Source organism: Eumetopias jubatus, unplaced genomic scaffold (genome assembly GCF_037043125.1).
Source record: "Eumetopias jubatus isolate StellerSeaLion01/CBP00866 unplaced genomic scaffold, mEumJub1_p1.0 scaffold_2, whole genome shotgun sequence".
NCBI lineage: Eukaryota > Metazoa > Chordata > Mammalia > Carnivora > Otariidae > Eumetopias > Eumetopias jubatus.
This window is the reverse complement of record NW_028274808.1, coordinates 24,141,804-24,157,080: the sequence shown is the minus strand read 5'-3', so window position 1 is coordinate 24,157,080 and position 15,277 is coordinate 24,141,804. Positions and strand designations below refer to the sequence as shown.

Sequence of the window (15,277 nt, the reverse complement as noted above, 5' to 3'; positions counted from 1 at the left end):
ATATTTAATAGTGTATGAATGCACTGAGGTAGACAGGTAAGTAAATCATTTAATGAAGAATACCGAACTAATTTAATTTTAATTTTGATAACATTAATGCAGTGAAAAGTAGTGAAAAGAACGTGGAGTTTAAAATTGTATAGCCTATGCTTCTAACCTTGCTCATCAGTGTGACCTTGGGAAGTTCATTTAATTTCCCTAAGCCTCTGTGTCTTTCACTGCCAAAGGGGATAATATTTTCTTTGCAGTGTTGTGAAATTCATTAAGGACTGGTCTACATAGCACATAATCTTGTTGATACAAACTACATATTAAATAAATATGGGCTCCCTGGCATCTTAAACTTCATCCTCATATGTAAAGATTATAATTCGGGATGTTATAAAAATAATTCAGAATACAGTATCTCAATCAGATAATAATTTAAAACTCTGAACATTAAAGAAACTCAGGACATTTAGGATTAAGAACAGACATCCCCTCTAACCAGTTAGTGTTAATGGTAATTTTTCCAACTTGTTCAAAAAGGAGATCAGTTATCTCTGCTAAATGAGCCTCTCTTTCAGACAGGCCAGTAGGGTCAATTTCAGGTAATGCAGCTTTAGAACAAAAAAAAAAAGGAACAGTTTGAGGTCATCAAAATAGTTATGATGATTGAGCTGAACAGTTCCTCTTAGAAGTTTTAAATATACTTTTCTATATTTCAGCATTAAATTATAATTTCAAAAGAAATCTTTATTATCCTTTGATCATCCTAAGGAAATAAGACATTTTCTCTGATAAAATGTCTCAAATGACTTTAACATCTAATAATGCAGGGAAATAGTGTTTGTCATATACAGCCGACACCAATTGAGTGCTTATATTTTAACTGCTTTTATAGGAGTTAACTCACTTAATACTTTTAACATCTCCGTGGGTCAGCACCACTGACCATTTTACAGATGAAAATACTGGAGTTAGAAGGCTAAGGAACTCACACAAGGTCATCCTGCCAAGCAGCAGTGATGGAGCCAGAATGTGAACCAATGTGGCTCAAAAGCTCATGCTCTTAGCCTTTATTCATATCATTAGCATGAATAAGATTATAAACACCCTGTCATTGATTTACTATTTATTTATTAATACACATGGATTCAAGATCCTTTTATCATTCTAGGACAATTTTATTTTTTAAATTATTTAAAAAAATTAAAGATTTTATTTATTTATTTATTTATTTATTTATTTATTTATTTATTTATGAGAGAGAGTATGAGCAGTCGGGGGAGGGGGGAGAAGAGTGAGAGGGACAAGCAAACTTAGCACTAAGTGCAGAGCCTGACATGGGGCTCCATCTCATGACACTGAGATCACGACCTGAGCCGGTCAAGAGGCGGATACTTAACCTATTGAGCCACCCAGGCACCCCTGACCGTTTTAGACTTAACTTTAATAGAATCAAGTTAATTCATATGATGTCTGGAATAACTGTGAAGTTGGAGCAACAGAAAATGAGTAAGGGTAATGATAGCAAACCCTGGGAGAGCTGTTAGGATATGCCAGGCATTTCTGAAGAACTGTCATTATTTTAATAGTTTTCATGTCTACAATAATCTGATGAAAAAAGTAATGTTGTATCCATTTGACAGAGTAAGAAACTAAGTCACAGTTTAAATAACTTGCCAAAGGTGATATAGCTAATAAGTGCCAAAAGCAGAGTCTGGACCCAAAGTTCATTCTTTTAACCACTGCTTGATGGATGATGGGCAGTGTCTTTGCAGTACCAGCAGTCTAAGGAGATTTTGCCATTAACACCAATTTTTTATGGGAAAATACCTCACTAGCAGATAATAGAGACTCAAGTTTTGTTTTTATTCCCTAATAATATAACATTTATGAATAAAAAAGAATTCATTTTATGGTCTTACATTGTTGCATATAAAAAATTGTATGTGAGAGACTACGGACTCTGAGAAGCAAACTGAGGGTTCTAGAGGAGAGATGGTGGGGGGGAGGGGTTAGCCCGGTGATGGGTATTAAAGAGGGCACGTACTGCATGGAGCACTGGGTGTTATACGCAAACAATGAATCATGGAACACTACATCAAAAACTAATGATGTACCGTATGGTGATTAACATAACATAATAAAATAAAATAAATTGTATGTGGGTTTTGAGAAGAATGAATGTTTACTAGAAGGAACATAAGGTTCAGTTTTAATTGATTTTTTAAGCATCTGATTTTGAACCCATGTTTTATAACAATTCTGTGAGAAATGCAAATAACAAAACTCACATCCCTACTTTTGCCCTCGTGGGCCACTTGAAAAATAATATTCCCTTCTTCTACTTCCTGCTGTTATTGATCCCTTTCCTCTTTCTTTCATTTACTGGAGTTTAGATTAAAATTAGTGGACATTTATTTTGTTTGTTTTGCTTATGACCTTTTTGTTTTTAATCAAAGCAAATACAGCAAATCAAAAATACCCGTAGACATGACACCAAACTGAATCAACAAATGTCTCTAGAAAATCTTAATATTCCATTGACTTCAACTGTTAAATGAAAAGGCATTTGGGGAAGTTATGTGTGACTATGGTGAGCAGGCTGAGGCTTCTCAGCAGCAGGTGCCCTCCCAAAAGAGGCTGGAAGTCAGGAAACACACAGTGATTGTGTCTCAGGTCTGATTAGGGATTGTAAACAAGTGATGGAGCAAAAGTTCTGGGATTTGGTAGTCATTTACCAGTAATTGCCAGCTTATGGAACCTCTTAATTACCAATAGATCTTGTCTCAAAAGATGAAGTAGGATAGTACAGAAAAAGAGTATTTTTACATAAAATCTAAGTGTTCTTTTTTTCCACAAAAAAAAAAAAGACCAGTATTTTACTGTTGTCATTACTGAGGGAGCCAGTCAGACCTAGTAACTGGAGCTTCAAAGGACACTACTTTCATTGAAAAACCATCTTACTTAGAGCTTTGGGATTCTGGGAGAAAGTGTGCTCTGCTTGTCTTCCTGTCAGGGGAAGCTGGTCACTAGAAGCTGAAAGATGTGAAAGGACTTGAGGAATGCCACTCTCCTAATGGGGGAGGGTGAGATGTCAGCTAAAGAAAAGACTGCAACATAAAAACAGAAATCAACTGGAATCTGAAGCAGTTTTACAGAGAGAACAAATGGAAACATTAAGACATTAAATACTCAAAATGAATCTAGACTTTTTAAAATTACAAAAAGTCAACCAAAAATGATGTATCACCACCTAGTATGTTCCTGGCCATGCTACCAAGATAAATAAAACAATAAAACCAGCTCTGCTCCTTGAGGAATTCCCACATTAATGGGACTGAAGTAGGTAAGCTGAAGGGACTCCATTTTGGAAAGTTTCCATCTCTGCTGTTTTTCTGCTAAGCCCCATTTACTCATGTTCCATATTTTGCCTCTGAATAAGCCAAAGAAGCTATGTTCCCACATGAAGGGTGAAGCAAAAAGAGTTAATTATTCTCTGAGTTTTGTCCTAGGCCCCAAACACCTGAGAACACCTAAGAAGAGCCATAACCAAAACCTGTTCCAGGACATTAGCTTCAAAGAAACCTTGGCTGATACTGGCATCAATACCCCTACCTTTGGTAATTTATGGAATAACACCTACTCACCTGACACTTGCATTTGATTGGAACCTACGGTGCATTTCTAGAGGAACTGGTACCCTAGACCCATTCTTAATATAAACTCCCAGTCCCAAGCAATGGCAGAGACTCATTCTTCTCTTCTTCTTTAGTCTCCCAGACTATTTTCTACCTGTCACTCATGCTATTTAATAAACTGTTTTCACATTCTTCAGCTCACATTTGATTGCTATTCTGCGTGAAGCCAAGGACCTCTTGTCTGGTCCTGTGGGACCCTCCCCTGGTTTCTTGGACCCAGCCTGCCTGTATCAGGACAGGGGGAACATTGGTGGAAGAGAAGAGTCTATACCTAGATGAACCATAATTATATATCTAATCCAACATAGTATGTACTATCACAGAGATAAGATATATGAATGAAAATAGATAGAGGAATAAATCTGTCAGAAAGGGACACCTAAACAAACCAATAAATAAAAGAGATCTTCATCAGATAGGTAGGTTTCAGATTTGTGGCTTAAAAAGTAGCAATTTGGTTTAGCTGGCAATTCTCTATTAAGAGGTAAGGTGAACAAAAGAAACCCTTACATGTTGCTGGAGGCAATATATAATGATTCAATCACTTTGGGGAAAAATTATATTAAAAGTCAAAATTCATAGACATACACTCTAGACCTAAAACCTAAAGAAATTCCTGTACATGACCAACTACAATTATCAATATATACAAGAATGTTCACAGGATCACTGTGAGAGCAAATTAAACAACAACCAAAAACACTGAAAACAACTCAAAAGGAGGATTTATAAATTAAACAAATAAGATGTGTTCTTTCAGTGAAACTTACAGCAGTAAATACATTGCAGTTACACACATTAACAGAGATAAATCTCGCAAACATATTGTTGAGCTAAAACACTATACTGTTTGAGGTTTATACACACATATATACACGTTAAACTAAATAAAAGCAGGAAAAATATTTAGGATTATAATTCTTTCTAGATAGGAATTTATTTTTCCAGCTGTGTGATGATGAAACAGGTGCTCATTTTATTGTTTATTATTGTTATTGCTATTATTATTACTGATTCAAATATATATGTATATCCTTTTGTAGGATAAAATATTTCATAATAAACTGAAGTGTTAATAATGGCAATTCTCTGTACTACTGATATGGGTAATCAAGATTGGCCCTTCTTCCCTAAAACGTGTTAGGGCTTAAATGCAGGGGCTGCTGGGAATTATGAAACTTGGTGTGCGGAACACAAAACTACTTTTTCAATGTAGAAGTTAATAAATACCACTGCACAGTCCATGGAAACCTATCAGGTGCTTATGAAACCTTAAATACCTTAAAACCAGAGAGAGAGGATAAGGGGTAGTCTTTTTATCAATTCTTCCCAGCTCAAGGCAGGCCTTTGGAAAGACAAATCATAGGGAAATGAAGAGTTTAACTAGCTTTCAATGAAGATATATTAAAGATGGATATTTATTTCATGAATACATATTAAAAGCTAAGTATCTGTCAGGCACTGTCCTCTGCCTTGGGGATACAGCAATGGAAAAAGAGTCAAAACCTCTGAGCCCTGTAGAGCTTATATTCTATCTGTGGGGAAGAAAACCAGATAATAAACAAAGTCATATAAAGAGAAACAATTTGTGATGAACATGCTGAGAAGAAAAAAAGTAATGAGACATCAACAAAACATGTTTTTTTCATATTTAAGCTTCCTATTTATCCTGTATATGTCCATAGATTTGAAAAACAAATAAAATGCATTTGCTATGGGGACACAGCTTCGATAAATATAAGAACTGGCTAGCTATATAGAGATGGAAAAGTTTATTCCAACCTAATGGTCCCTTTAAGGGGGAAATGAAGAAAACTGTGGAGTAACAAGTTTGGTGATGGGCACACTGACAAATAACAGCATACTGCAAATGTACTTTAGTCATCTTAGGTAAATCGATAATGGCTATGGATAATATGCCACTGGGTTAATGATGAAGATAAAGAAAAAGAATAATCATACGAGTGAGATGGGAATATGTGATACATCATTTACCAAGGTATTAGAGCACAAGATTGAAGACTTAGCAAATATATTATTTCATATTCCCCCAAAATTATCTTTTAAAATTTGTAGCATTAAAAACATTGAAAACAGGGGCGCCTGGGTGGCTCAGATGGTTAAGCGACTGCTTTCAGCTCAGGTCATGATCCCAGGGTCCTGGGATCGAGCCCCACATCGGGCTCCTGGCTCGGCGGGGAGCCTGCTTCTCCCTCTCCCCCTGCTCATGCTCTCTCTCCCTCTGTATCTCTGTGTCTCAAATGAATAAATAAAATCTTAAAAAAAATAAGAAAACAGAAAACTGAATACAGTGATACATGTACTCCCTCTTAACTTTAGAAAGGTACACTAAAAGAAAAAAAATATGAAAAAGATATATCAAGGACTCTCTAGCCAACAGCAATAAGCAGAAATATATCTTAAAAAGGTTGATAGTCTTGGAAACATATAATGATAATAATATAATACAGATAATAATTGAAATGAAGGTGAATGGCAGCTAAAGAAGCAAAGTGGCTGCATAAGAATAATAGAAATATGGAATATTTATCTATATAGAATATATATCCTTGATGTGAAAATGTGTATAAGTGTATGTCTGTGTATATTGTATGCATATTTGTATATGTATATATACACATGTATATTTGTGTATGTATATATATGTGTGTGTGTGTGTGCATGTGTGTGTTAGAACAAATTGTAGCCTTGATAAAATAATAAATTCATGTCAGTTTGAAAGAATTCAACTAGCATCCCATGATTGGAGTTATATACAGAGAGACTGCAACAAAATAGCAAGATGTTAAACAGCAATACAACTCTCCAGCGATTTAATGGGATGGTTTGCTTATCCAAAGGAGGGTTTCAGCAGATGCTGAGTGACCAAATGGAAAGACTATCATAGAGTGACCTCTAACAGTATGTGGATGGCTGAACTAAATATTTCCAGTTCCTTTTTATTCCTAAAAGACTATCATATTCAATCCACTTCTTGTGGGATCTCCTTTCAGCCAACCTTCGTCCCACTGATCATATAAGTCTCTAAGAATTTTGTTTTCCAATTTGTTCAACTGATTATTTCAATATTTACCATATCTAGATACTCATGACTTCTCAGTTTCAACATTCATGACTTTCCTCTCCCTCTTTGCTTAATAAATGGCATTTATTTTTCCATCCTTCTTTTGTTGGCTAGTTAACATTGCTAATCAAATGAAGTTGCAGTTGATGCTACCAATATTTACTTGGTACTCTTGCGATTAAAACGAATACTTTATTATTACATTAATTTTCAATTTTCAAATATAGAACTAACTTACTTAGGATGAATACTTGGCCCAAGAAAAGAATATCACCTTAGCAGAATGCCTAGATTCAACAGATCTGCTAGATTAGCCCATTTATATTGAACCACAGAGCTATTATGCCAACCAACAACCACCACCACCAACAACAAAAACACCATCACCACCAACAAAAACACGTAATTGGGTTATACTGATCTTGAGAGAATAGAGTTTCACGACCTCTTTCTTCAATTCATTCCTACACTTACTAACACTCATAGACTGGAAATTGTGGTGTATATCTGTCCTAAGCCTTTCACCCTATAGTATAAACTAATTTCCTTTTTCTTGATTCTCTGCACCTGGGTATCCAATAGCTGTGTGATTTTATTTTCCACAAAATAAAAAGCAGAATAAGGTCATATCAACCACACAGATCATGTATAATACTAGTCATAATGATGGACTTCAAGAAGCATCATAAAACCGGTTGGCAGCTACCCTTGCTGTGCTAAAAACAAAATATTTTGATAACAGTAACGTTCCCAGTTTGCTGAAATAAAAGATGTTAACAGCCTCATATTTCCATGGACTGGATGGAAACAGTTATAATGAAAGAGAAATACATTTTGTATAAATCAATAATACTCCCCAAACAATTTATACATCATTTACTACTTCTTATGATAGTATGGTGAATGGTTTCTGGTATTCACTGTAGAGATAGATGCAATCATAATGCACCAGTGAAAACATAAAATTGATTTCGTTACTGCTCTAATGTAAGAGGATTACCAATTATTTCACACTTTTCAAATTCATACAACTTAATCTGGTGTGTGGTATTCAGAACTGCTAAACTCAGCAACTATTTAATTCAGAATTTCTCTGAGCAATTATGAATTACTGCATTGAAATGGAGATTATACAACCTTACAAAGATTATCTTGACACAATAATTACTTCATCTTTCCATTTATTTCACTTACATACAAATAGCTTACATGGCTAAAGAATAACCTTCTATTTTTTGATTATTAAAAAGTAACATGATTAAAAAAAAAGAAAGATACCCTCAAAATTAAAGAAATAAACACCAAAACTCTTATGGAAATAAACTCCTTTTCATTATCCCCAGGAATATGTTGACATTTACATTTTGGCCAGCTGAGGTTCAAATTAGATAGCTCCATAGGTGACAGAAACCCTGAGGCCTGCATGGATCCTGAGGACAAAGGTGATTGTTTCAATTATTTCCCTTCAATTGGTTTATCCAGCCTTGACCTCAGCATGAGGCAAGGTATTGGGAGCCCAATGCATGCAGGTATGTAATTATGCATTTAAGTTTATCTTCTTAATTAATTTGAATATGCTTGAGAAATTTATAGGGCTTGAATCTGAAAATTTCCATGGCCTGGTCACTGGAGAGAATCAAGGCTCCTGAAGTGAGAGAGTTGATCACAACTTTCATGAGCTTTAGAAAGAAGCTCTTCGGTAGAGATAATCAAATGCTTGAAATTTCAAATCTTGGAGAAAATTATACTCTTTATCTCTTTCACAGTGATTTTTGTTTGTTTTGTTTTGTTAAGAAAAATGAGGTTGAAAAAGTTGCTGTCAGCAACTGCTAATTTGGCTGATAGTCAAAAACATATAAAAGAATCTTCAGCCCCTAATATGTGGTAAATGAATCATTAATGAAGCCCAGACATTAGTAAGGGAAGGTAGGAACAGAGCTCAGAACTAAAAGACTAGGAGTGGAATTAATGTAATCTGTGCCAAAACATTCTCAGTGGAGGGGGGGAGGGGCACTGAGCCGACTCTTAGGACAAAAGAATGGTTCAGATGTATTACTAGGGTGTCTCTTAAAGCAATAATTTGCCTACTAGCGCCCAACTCCACCTCTAGCCACCCACACACAGACTCACAAACCTTGATCAGTGACCCTGAACACATATCCAAGGCTAAGGATGTAGTTATTTTCTCTAATCCTGGAACATAATGAGTTCTGCTCAACTTTTCTTTGTCTTTCATTTCTTTTGTGATGAATACCCTTCAAAATTTGCACTGTATCAGAGAAACGGAGTCCTTGCTCAGCTCATTTTTCCTCCATGAGCATATCCTCTTCTCTCATGATTTGCACAGTTATAGTTTTTCCTCTCAGGAAGGTAGGCCACCGGCTCTCCCAGGGTCCTTCTGCACACAACCCAAGTGCCCTACATAATGGACAGATGCTGGGCTCATTTTCCTTTTGAGATTACTTGTCAAGTTAGAATTACATGCTAGTGAATTCAGAAAGAAACTACCCTTGCTAAATCAATACACAGCAAAGTTAAAAAAAAAAACAAAAAACAGCCCAATATACAAAGATCAGTGAAGTTAAACAGCCAGCTTCACACTTGCCCCTGAGGATGCAGAGTTCTAAAGAATAATAGCACTATGGTCAGCAAGTGCAAGACACCTGCCTGAATGTGAAGATGTCTGAGGTGTTTAAGCAAAGGCAGAAAGTTTTAAAGGCAGAGGAGAGAAATTTAAGAATTTAGCCAGGAAATATGAAGTGAGCTAAACGAAACTTTGCTGATGCAGCTAATATTTTCCAGATAAGTCAGACTCATAGCTTTATTGTACACATTCAATAAATTAAAGCAAAATTCATCAATGAGCCATATAATTATTTTGCTATTAAATTATCACTTTTCATGAAAGAGTGATTTAATTTCTGATGTATCTTATATTTACCATGTCAGTGCTCCATATGGTGACGATTATAGACATTGGTCCATGTGGCCCATGAGAAAGTCCAGGGTTTAGATTTGATCATGCAGTATGTTACACAGAAAGCATACAGAGGGAGGTAGATACTCTATGTAAAGTATTTTAAAGGTACCCATGATATCTAATATTAATTTTTACATAAAATATCATCTCTAAAATATAGACTTGTTTTCTAGATTACCAGGTTTAGCAAGCAATAGTTCATACGTATAGGTTAAATTTTTCTCACTTGTTAATGAATCAGTATCTGGTACTATATCATGATCTCAATTTCCCACACTTAAAGGACAGGTAGTAATATCATATGTGTGTCATGGATACATATTGAATGCAGTCTTAAAATAATATATGACAGTCTTTGGAATTTCAAGACACAACCTTGTAAAGCTTAAGATAAATGAGTTTCAATTAAAAAAATAGAAATAACAGTGCTGTATCATCTTTGAACCAAAAGCAGTAGATAAAAAGTCATGGTGGTACTTACCACAGTGAAATTCATCACTTTCAATATCCATATTGTCATGGCTAAGTTAACTATCATGGTAACCAACAGCAGAAGGACAAAGAAGTATAAGCACCTCTTTCGCCATCCATAAATCCCCACTGGGTAAAGTTGTGCATTCTCAGCCCTTGGCAGGTTGTTCTGTTGTGTTGCTAGTATATATTGTTCTCGCGTCATCTGAAAAAAAAAAAAAAGAAAGAAAAGAAAGAAGCATTCAAAACTAAAACTGATGATTTTTTTTTAAATCAAAAGAAACAATACACCAAGAATAATGCATAATGAGTGTTCAAAGAATTATTCCTGTATAATTAAAATTAAATTAAAATTGATTAAAATCTCACAAAGCCCCTCACATCACATCATCAGTGCTGCTTTTTAGAGCTGTTTAACTAACTATAATATTTTTAGGATGTATATTATTTTCAGTCCGATTTGCCCAATATAACAGTAGCATTTTTTTATGGAGACTTGGAAGATGCTCATCTCTACTCCCAGGTATCTATAACCTAAAATTCTATGCACATCCCAGCTACTCTTGGAATAGATGTCACCTGTTCTTTAGGGTAGACAGAGACCAAATGTATCACAAGGCATTTCTGTACCTTTATCTAAATATACAGGGTATCAGTGTTCAGGGTATATGTTTTAATAAAATGTAAGTTCATTTGAAAGAACCTATGGGAAGAAAAGATAATTTTCTTGAGAATTATATAGATATAGCTATTTAATTAATACTTTTACTTAGAACTTTGTTGGTTATTTATTTTAGTTGTATTTCAATGAGTTCTCAAAATAAATTTGACGTCTAAAAAAAGAAGACATTATACTGAACTATTCTGTTATATAATATTACATAACATATTGATATACACAGAAGTCAGTTTTGGAAAAGAGGTGGTGGTATTCCTTGGTGTTATATATATATATTAATTTAGTTTCTAAGTTAATTCTTTGAAAAAGCAAATACATTATTTTCTGCCAGATTACAACCAAGAAGAACGGTTAAGTAAAGTAAAGGATATGTACTAGGTATATAATTTTTAGAATAACATTATCTGAAGAATAAAAATTTTAATTTTTATAAAATATAATTTTCTCCAAGGCAATGTTTTTTTAGTTTCTTTTTTTCTCTTTAGGTTTCCTCAGATTTCTCTTATTGTTCATGTCAACTAAACAATATAACAACAGAAATCATGCTGAGTAAATGTACCAAAATAAAAGCAACATCAATGAAGTATTAAAATTACCTGTCAAGTAATATAAAATAACAGGCATATCTCATTGTATTGTGCTTTACAGGTGCTGCATTATCGACAAATTGAACATCTGTGGCAACTCTGAGTCAAGCAAGTCTATCGGTGCCATTTTTCCAATAGCATTTGTTCATTTTGGTATCTCTGTGTCACATTTTAGTAAGTCTCACAATATTTCAAACTTTTTCCATTATTATTGTATTTGTCATGGTTATCTGTGATCAGTGATCTTTGATGTTACTAATAATTGTTTTGGGGCACCATGAACCACACTCATATAAGATGATGGCTTTATTGATAATTATGTGCATTTTGACAATTCCACTCAGTAACCCTCTCTCCTTCTTTTCAGGCCTGCCTTTTACCTGAGACAAAACAATATTAAAATTAGGCCAATTAAAAACCCTGGGGCCTCGCTGGGATGAGCATCAGGTATTGTATGGAATTGTTAAATTACTGTATTTATTATACACCTGAAACTAATGTTACACTCTATGTTAACAGGAACTTAAATAAAAAACTTAACAAAGGAAAAACACTACAATGGCCACTAAGTATTCAAGTGAAAGGAAGAGTTGCATGTTTCACTTTAAATCAAAAGCTAGAAATGACTAATTTTGGTGAGGAAGGCTTATCTTCTTGGGCAAACATTTAGCCAAGATATGAATGCAAAGAAATTGTTCTTGAAGGAAATTAAAAGTGCTACTCCGGTAAACAGATGAAAGATAAGAAAGCAAAACAGCCTAATTGTTGATATGGAGAAAGTCTTAGTGGTCTGAATAAAAAAAAAAAATTAGAGCAGCCACAACATCCCCTTTAGCCAAAGCCTAATCCAGAGGAAGGCCCTAACTTTCTTCAATTCTCTGGAGGCCAAGAGAGGTGAGGAAGCTGCGGAAGAAAAGTTGGCAGCTAGCAAGTTTGGGTCATGAGGTTTAAATACAAAGCCATTTCCAGAACATAAAAGTGCAAGGTGAAACAGCAAGTGCTTTTGCAAAAGCTGTAGCAAGTTATCCGGAAGACCTATGATAACTCTTGAAGGTGGCTACACTCAGCAACAGATTTTTCAATGTAGATGAAATAGCCTTCTGTTGGAAAAAGACACCATCTAGGATTTTCATATCTAGAGGGAAGTCAAAGCCTGGCTTCAAGGCTTCAAAGGACAGGCTGACTCTCTTGTTAGGGGCTAATGCAGCTGGTGACTCTAAGTTGAAGCCAATGTTCATTTATCAATTCCAAAAATCCTAGAGCCCTAAAGAATTAGGTTAAATCTATTCTGCACATGCTCTATAAATGGAACAACAAAGCTTGGAGACAGCATATATGTTTACAACATGACTTAGTGACTATTTTAAGTCCACCGTTGAGAACTATTGCTCACAAAAAAAAATTATTTTCAAAATATTACTGCTCGTTGCCAATGCACTTGGGTCATTCAAGTGCTCTGATGGAGATGTACAATCAAATTAGTGTCATTTTCATGCCTGCTAACACAACATTCATTCTGCAGCCCATGAATAAATAAGTAATTTTGACTTCCAAGTCATATTATTTAAGAAATACATTTCATAAGGCTAGGTGTCATAGATAGTGATTCTTCTGATGGATCTTGACAAAATAAACTGAAAACCCAGAAAGGATTCACCATTTTAGATGCCATTAAGAACATTCATGATGCATGGGAAGAAGTCAAAATATCAACATGAACAGGAGCTTGGAAGACGTTGATTTCAACCCTCATGGATGACTTTGAGGGGTTTCTGACTTCAGTGGAGGGAGTAACTGCAGATGTGGTGGAAAGAGCAAGGGAACTAGAATGAGAAGTGGAGCCTGAAGATGGGACTGAATTGCTGAAATCTCAATGATCAAACTTGAACGGATGAGGGGTTGCTTCTTATGGATGAGCAAAGAAAGTGGTTTCTTGAGATGGAATCTACTCGTGGTGAAGAGACTGTGAAGATTACTGCAATGACAACAAAGGATTTAGAATATTATATAAACTTAGTTGATAAAACAGCAGCAGGTTTGTGAGGACTGACTTCAATTTTGAAAGAAGTTTTACTGTGGGTAAAATGCTATCAAATAGCACTACAGAGAAATCATTTGTAAAAGGAAGAGTCAATGGATGCAAAAAACTTCACTGTTGTCTTATTTTAAGAAATTGCCACCACAGCCTTCAGTAACGACCCCAGCCTTCAGTAACCACCATCATGATTGGTCAGCAGCCATCAACTTTGGGGTAAGATCCTTCACTAGCAAAAAGATTACAACTCATAGTAAGCTCAGATGATGTTTAGCACATTTTAGCAATAAAGTATTTTTAATTAAGGTATGTGCATTGTTCTTTTAGACATAATGTTAGTGCACACTTAACAGACTACAGTATAGTATAAAGTAACTTCTATATGCACTAGGAAACGGAAAAATTTATTTGACTCACTTTCTCAAAATATTTGCCTTATTGTGGTGGTCTATAATGGAACCTGCCGTATCTCTGAGGGATGCCTATATGTTATATAAAATATGTAACTTAAGAGTGTAAGTTATAGGGTGCCTTGGTGGCTCAGTTGGTTAAGTGACTGTCTTTGGCTCAGGTCATGATCCTGGAGTCCCAGGATCGAGTCCCACATCGGGCTCCCTGCTCAGCAGGGACTCTGCTTCTCCCTCTGACCTTCCTTCCTCTCATGCTCTCTCTCTACCATTCTCTCTCTCTTTCAATAAATAAAAATTTTTAAATAAAAAAAAGAGTGTAAGTTATAATGTTCATTGAGCCAATCCTACCCTAAACAAAATGTGGAACTGCATATTGATAAATGCAAATATCCAAAAATTTTTTTTGGCTTTTTCCCAATTTGTTTTAATTTTAGAGCTATAGCTTTAACTTGAATTAATACACTATTAACCATTTTAATTTTTATGAAGAGTATTATGTTCCATATAATACAAATCCTTGTATATGTTAAATCAGAATTCTAAATGAATTAGAAGTGCTAATAATACAACAGCAAATTCTTTCATGATATAAAGAAGGGGGGGGAATCGGAGGGGGAGATGAACCATAAGAGATGATGGACTCTGAGAAACAAACTGAGGGTTCTAGAGGGGAGGGGGTGGGGGGATGGGTTAGCCCAGTGATGGGTATTAAAGAGGGCACGTTCTTCGTGGAGCCCTGGGTGTTATGCACAAACAAGGAATCATGGAACACTACACCAAAAACTAATGATGTAATGTATGGTGATTAACATAACATAATAAAATTTAAAAAAATAATAAAAAAGAAAAAAAGGAATTACCTGTTTGTTAAATGTCGTTTTTATTAAGGTTAATATTTCATGTTTCCTTGATACTAGCCTCAAACTTTAGTCCTGAATGAGATTCCTATTTCAAGGTGAGATGCACAACATATTAACTGCTGTATAATATGTTATAACAGATGACTGCATGTCATGGGAATTCACTTTGCCTGAGGATTTTGGATATTTTATAGTTCTAACAGAGGTTATGATTACAAAGTAGAAAAGAGAAGAAGATAAAAGGAATCTAAGGACCACCACCAGTGACAAGAAGAATAAGGAAGGGTGTAAGAAGAGGAAACACATGGTTGTAGGAGGAGAGCAGGAGAGAGCAGAAGCCTGGCTATGCCTGACTAGCAAGTAGGAGACTTTGCCTTGTGTAGCTCCACTGTGAAAAGGCACAAAAGCTGTGACTATTTAGATCGTGCATTGTCTTTCATCTCACATTAAAGCAAAGTTCTTTTTCAGAATGTTCTATTTCTAC

The 15,277-nt window shown here is 35.1% G+C and overlaps 1 protein-coding gene across 3 annotated transcripts in view; it reads right to left on the bottom strand.

Moving 5' to 3' along the window:
* SGCZ (sarcoglycan zeta) overlaps positions 1–10,427 on the bottom strand; it is a 463,311-nt gene extending 452,884 nt beyond the window's left edge. For all 3 annotated transcript variants that reach the window (XM_028099878.1, XM_028099879.1, XM_088020938.1), the window contains exon 1: positions 10,233–10,427. In XM_028099878.1, coding sequence (XP_027955679.1) covers positions 10,233–10,427 — 195 coding nt within the window. The remainder of the gene's footprint in view (positions 1–10,232) is intronic.
* Between the last annotated feature and the right edge of the window lie 4,850 nt (positions 10,428–15,277).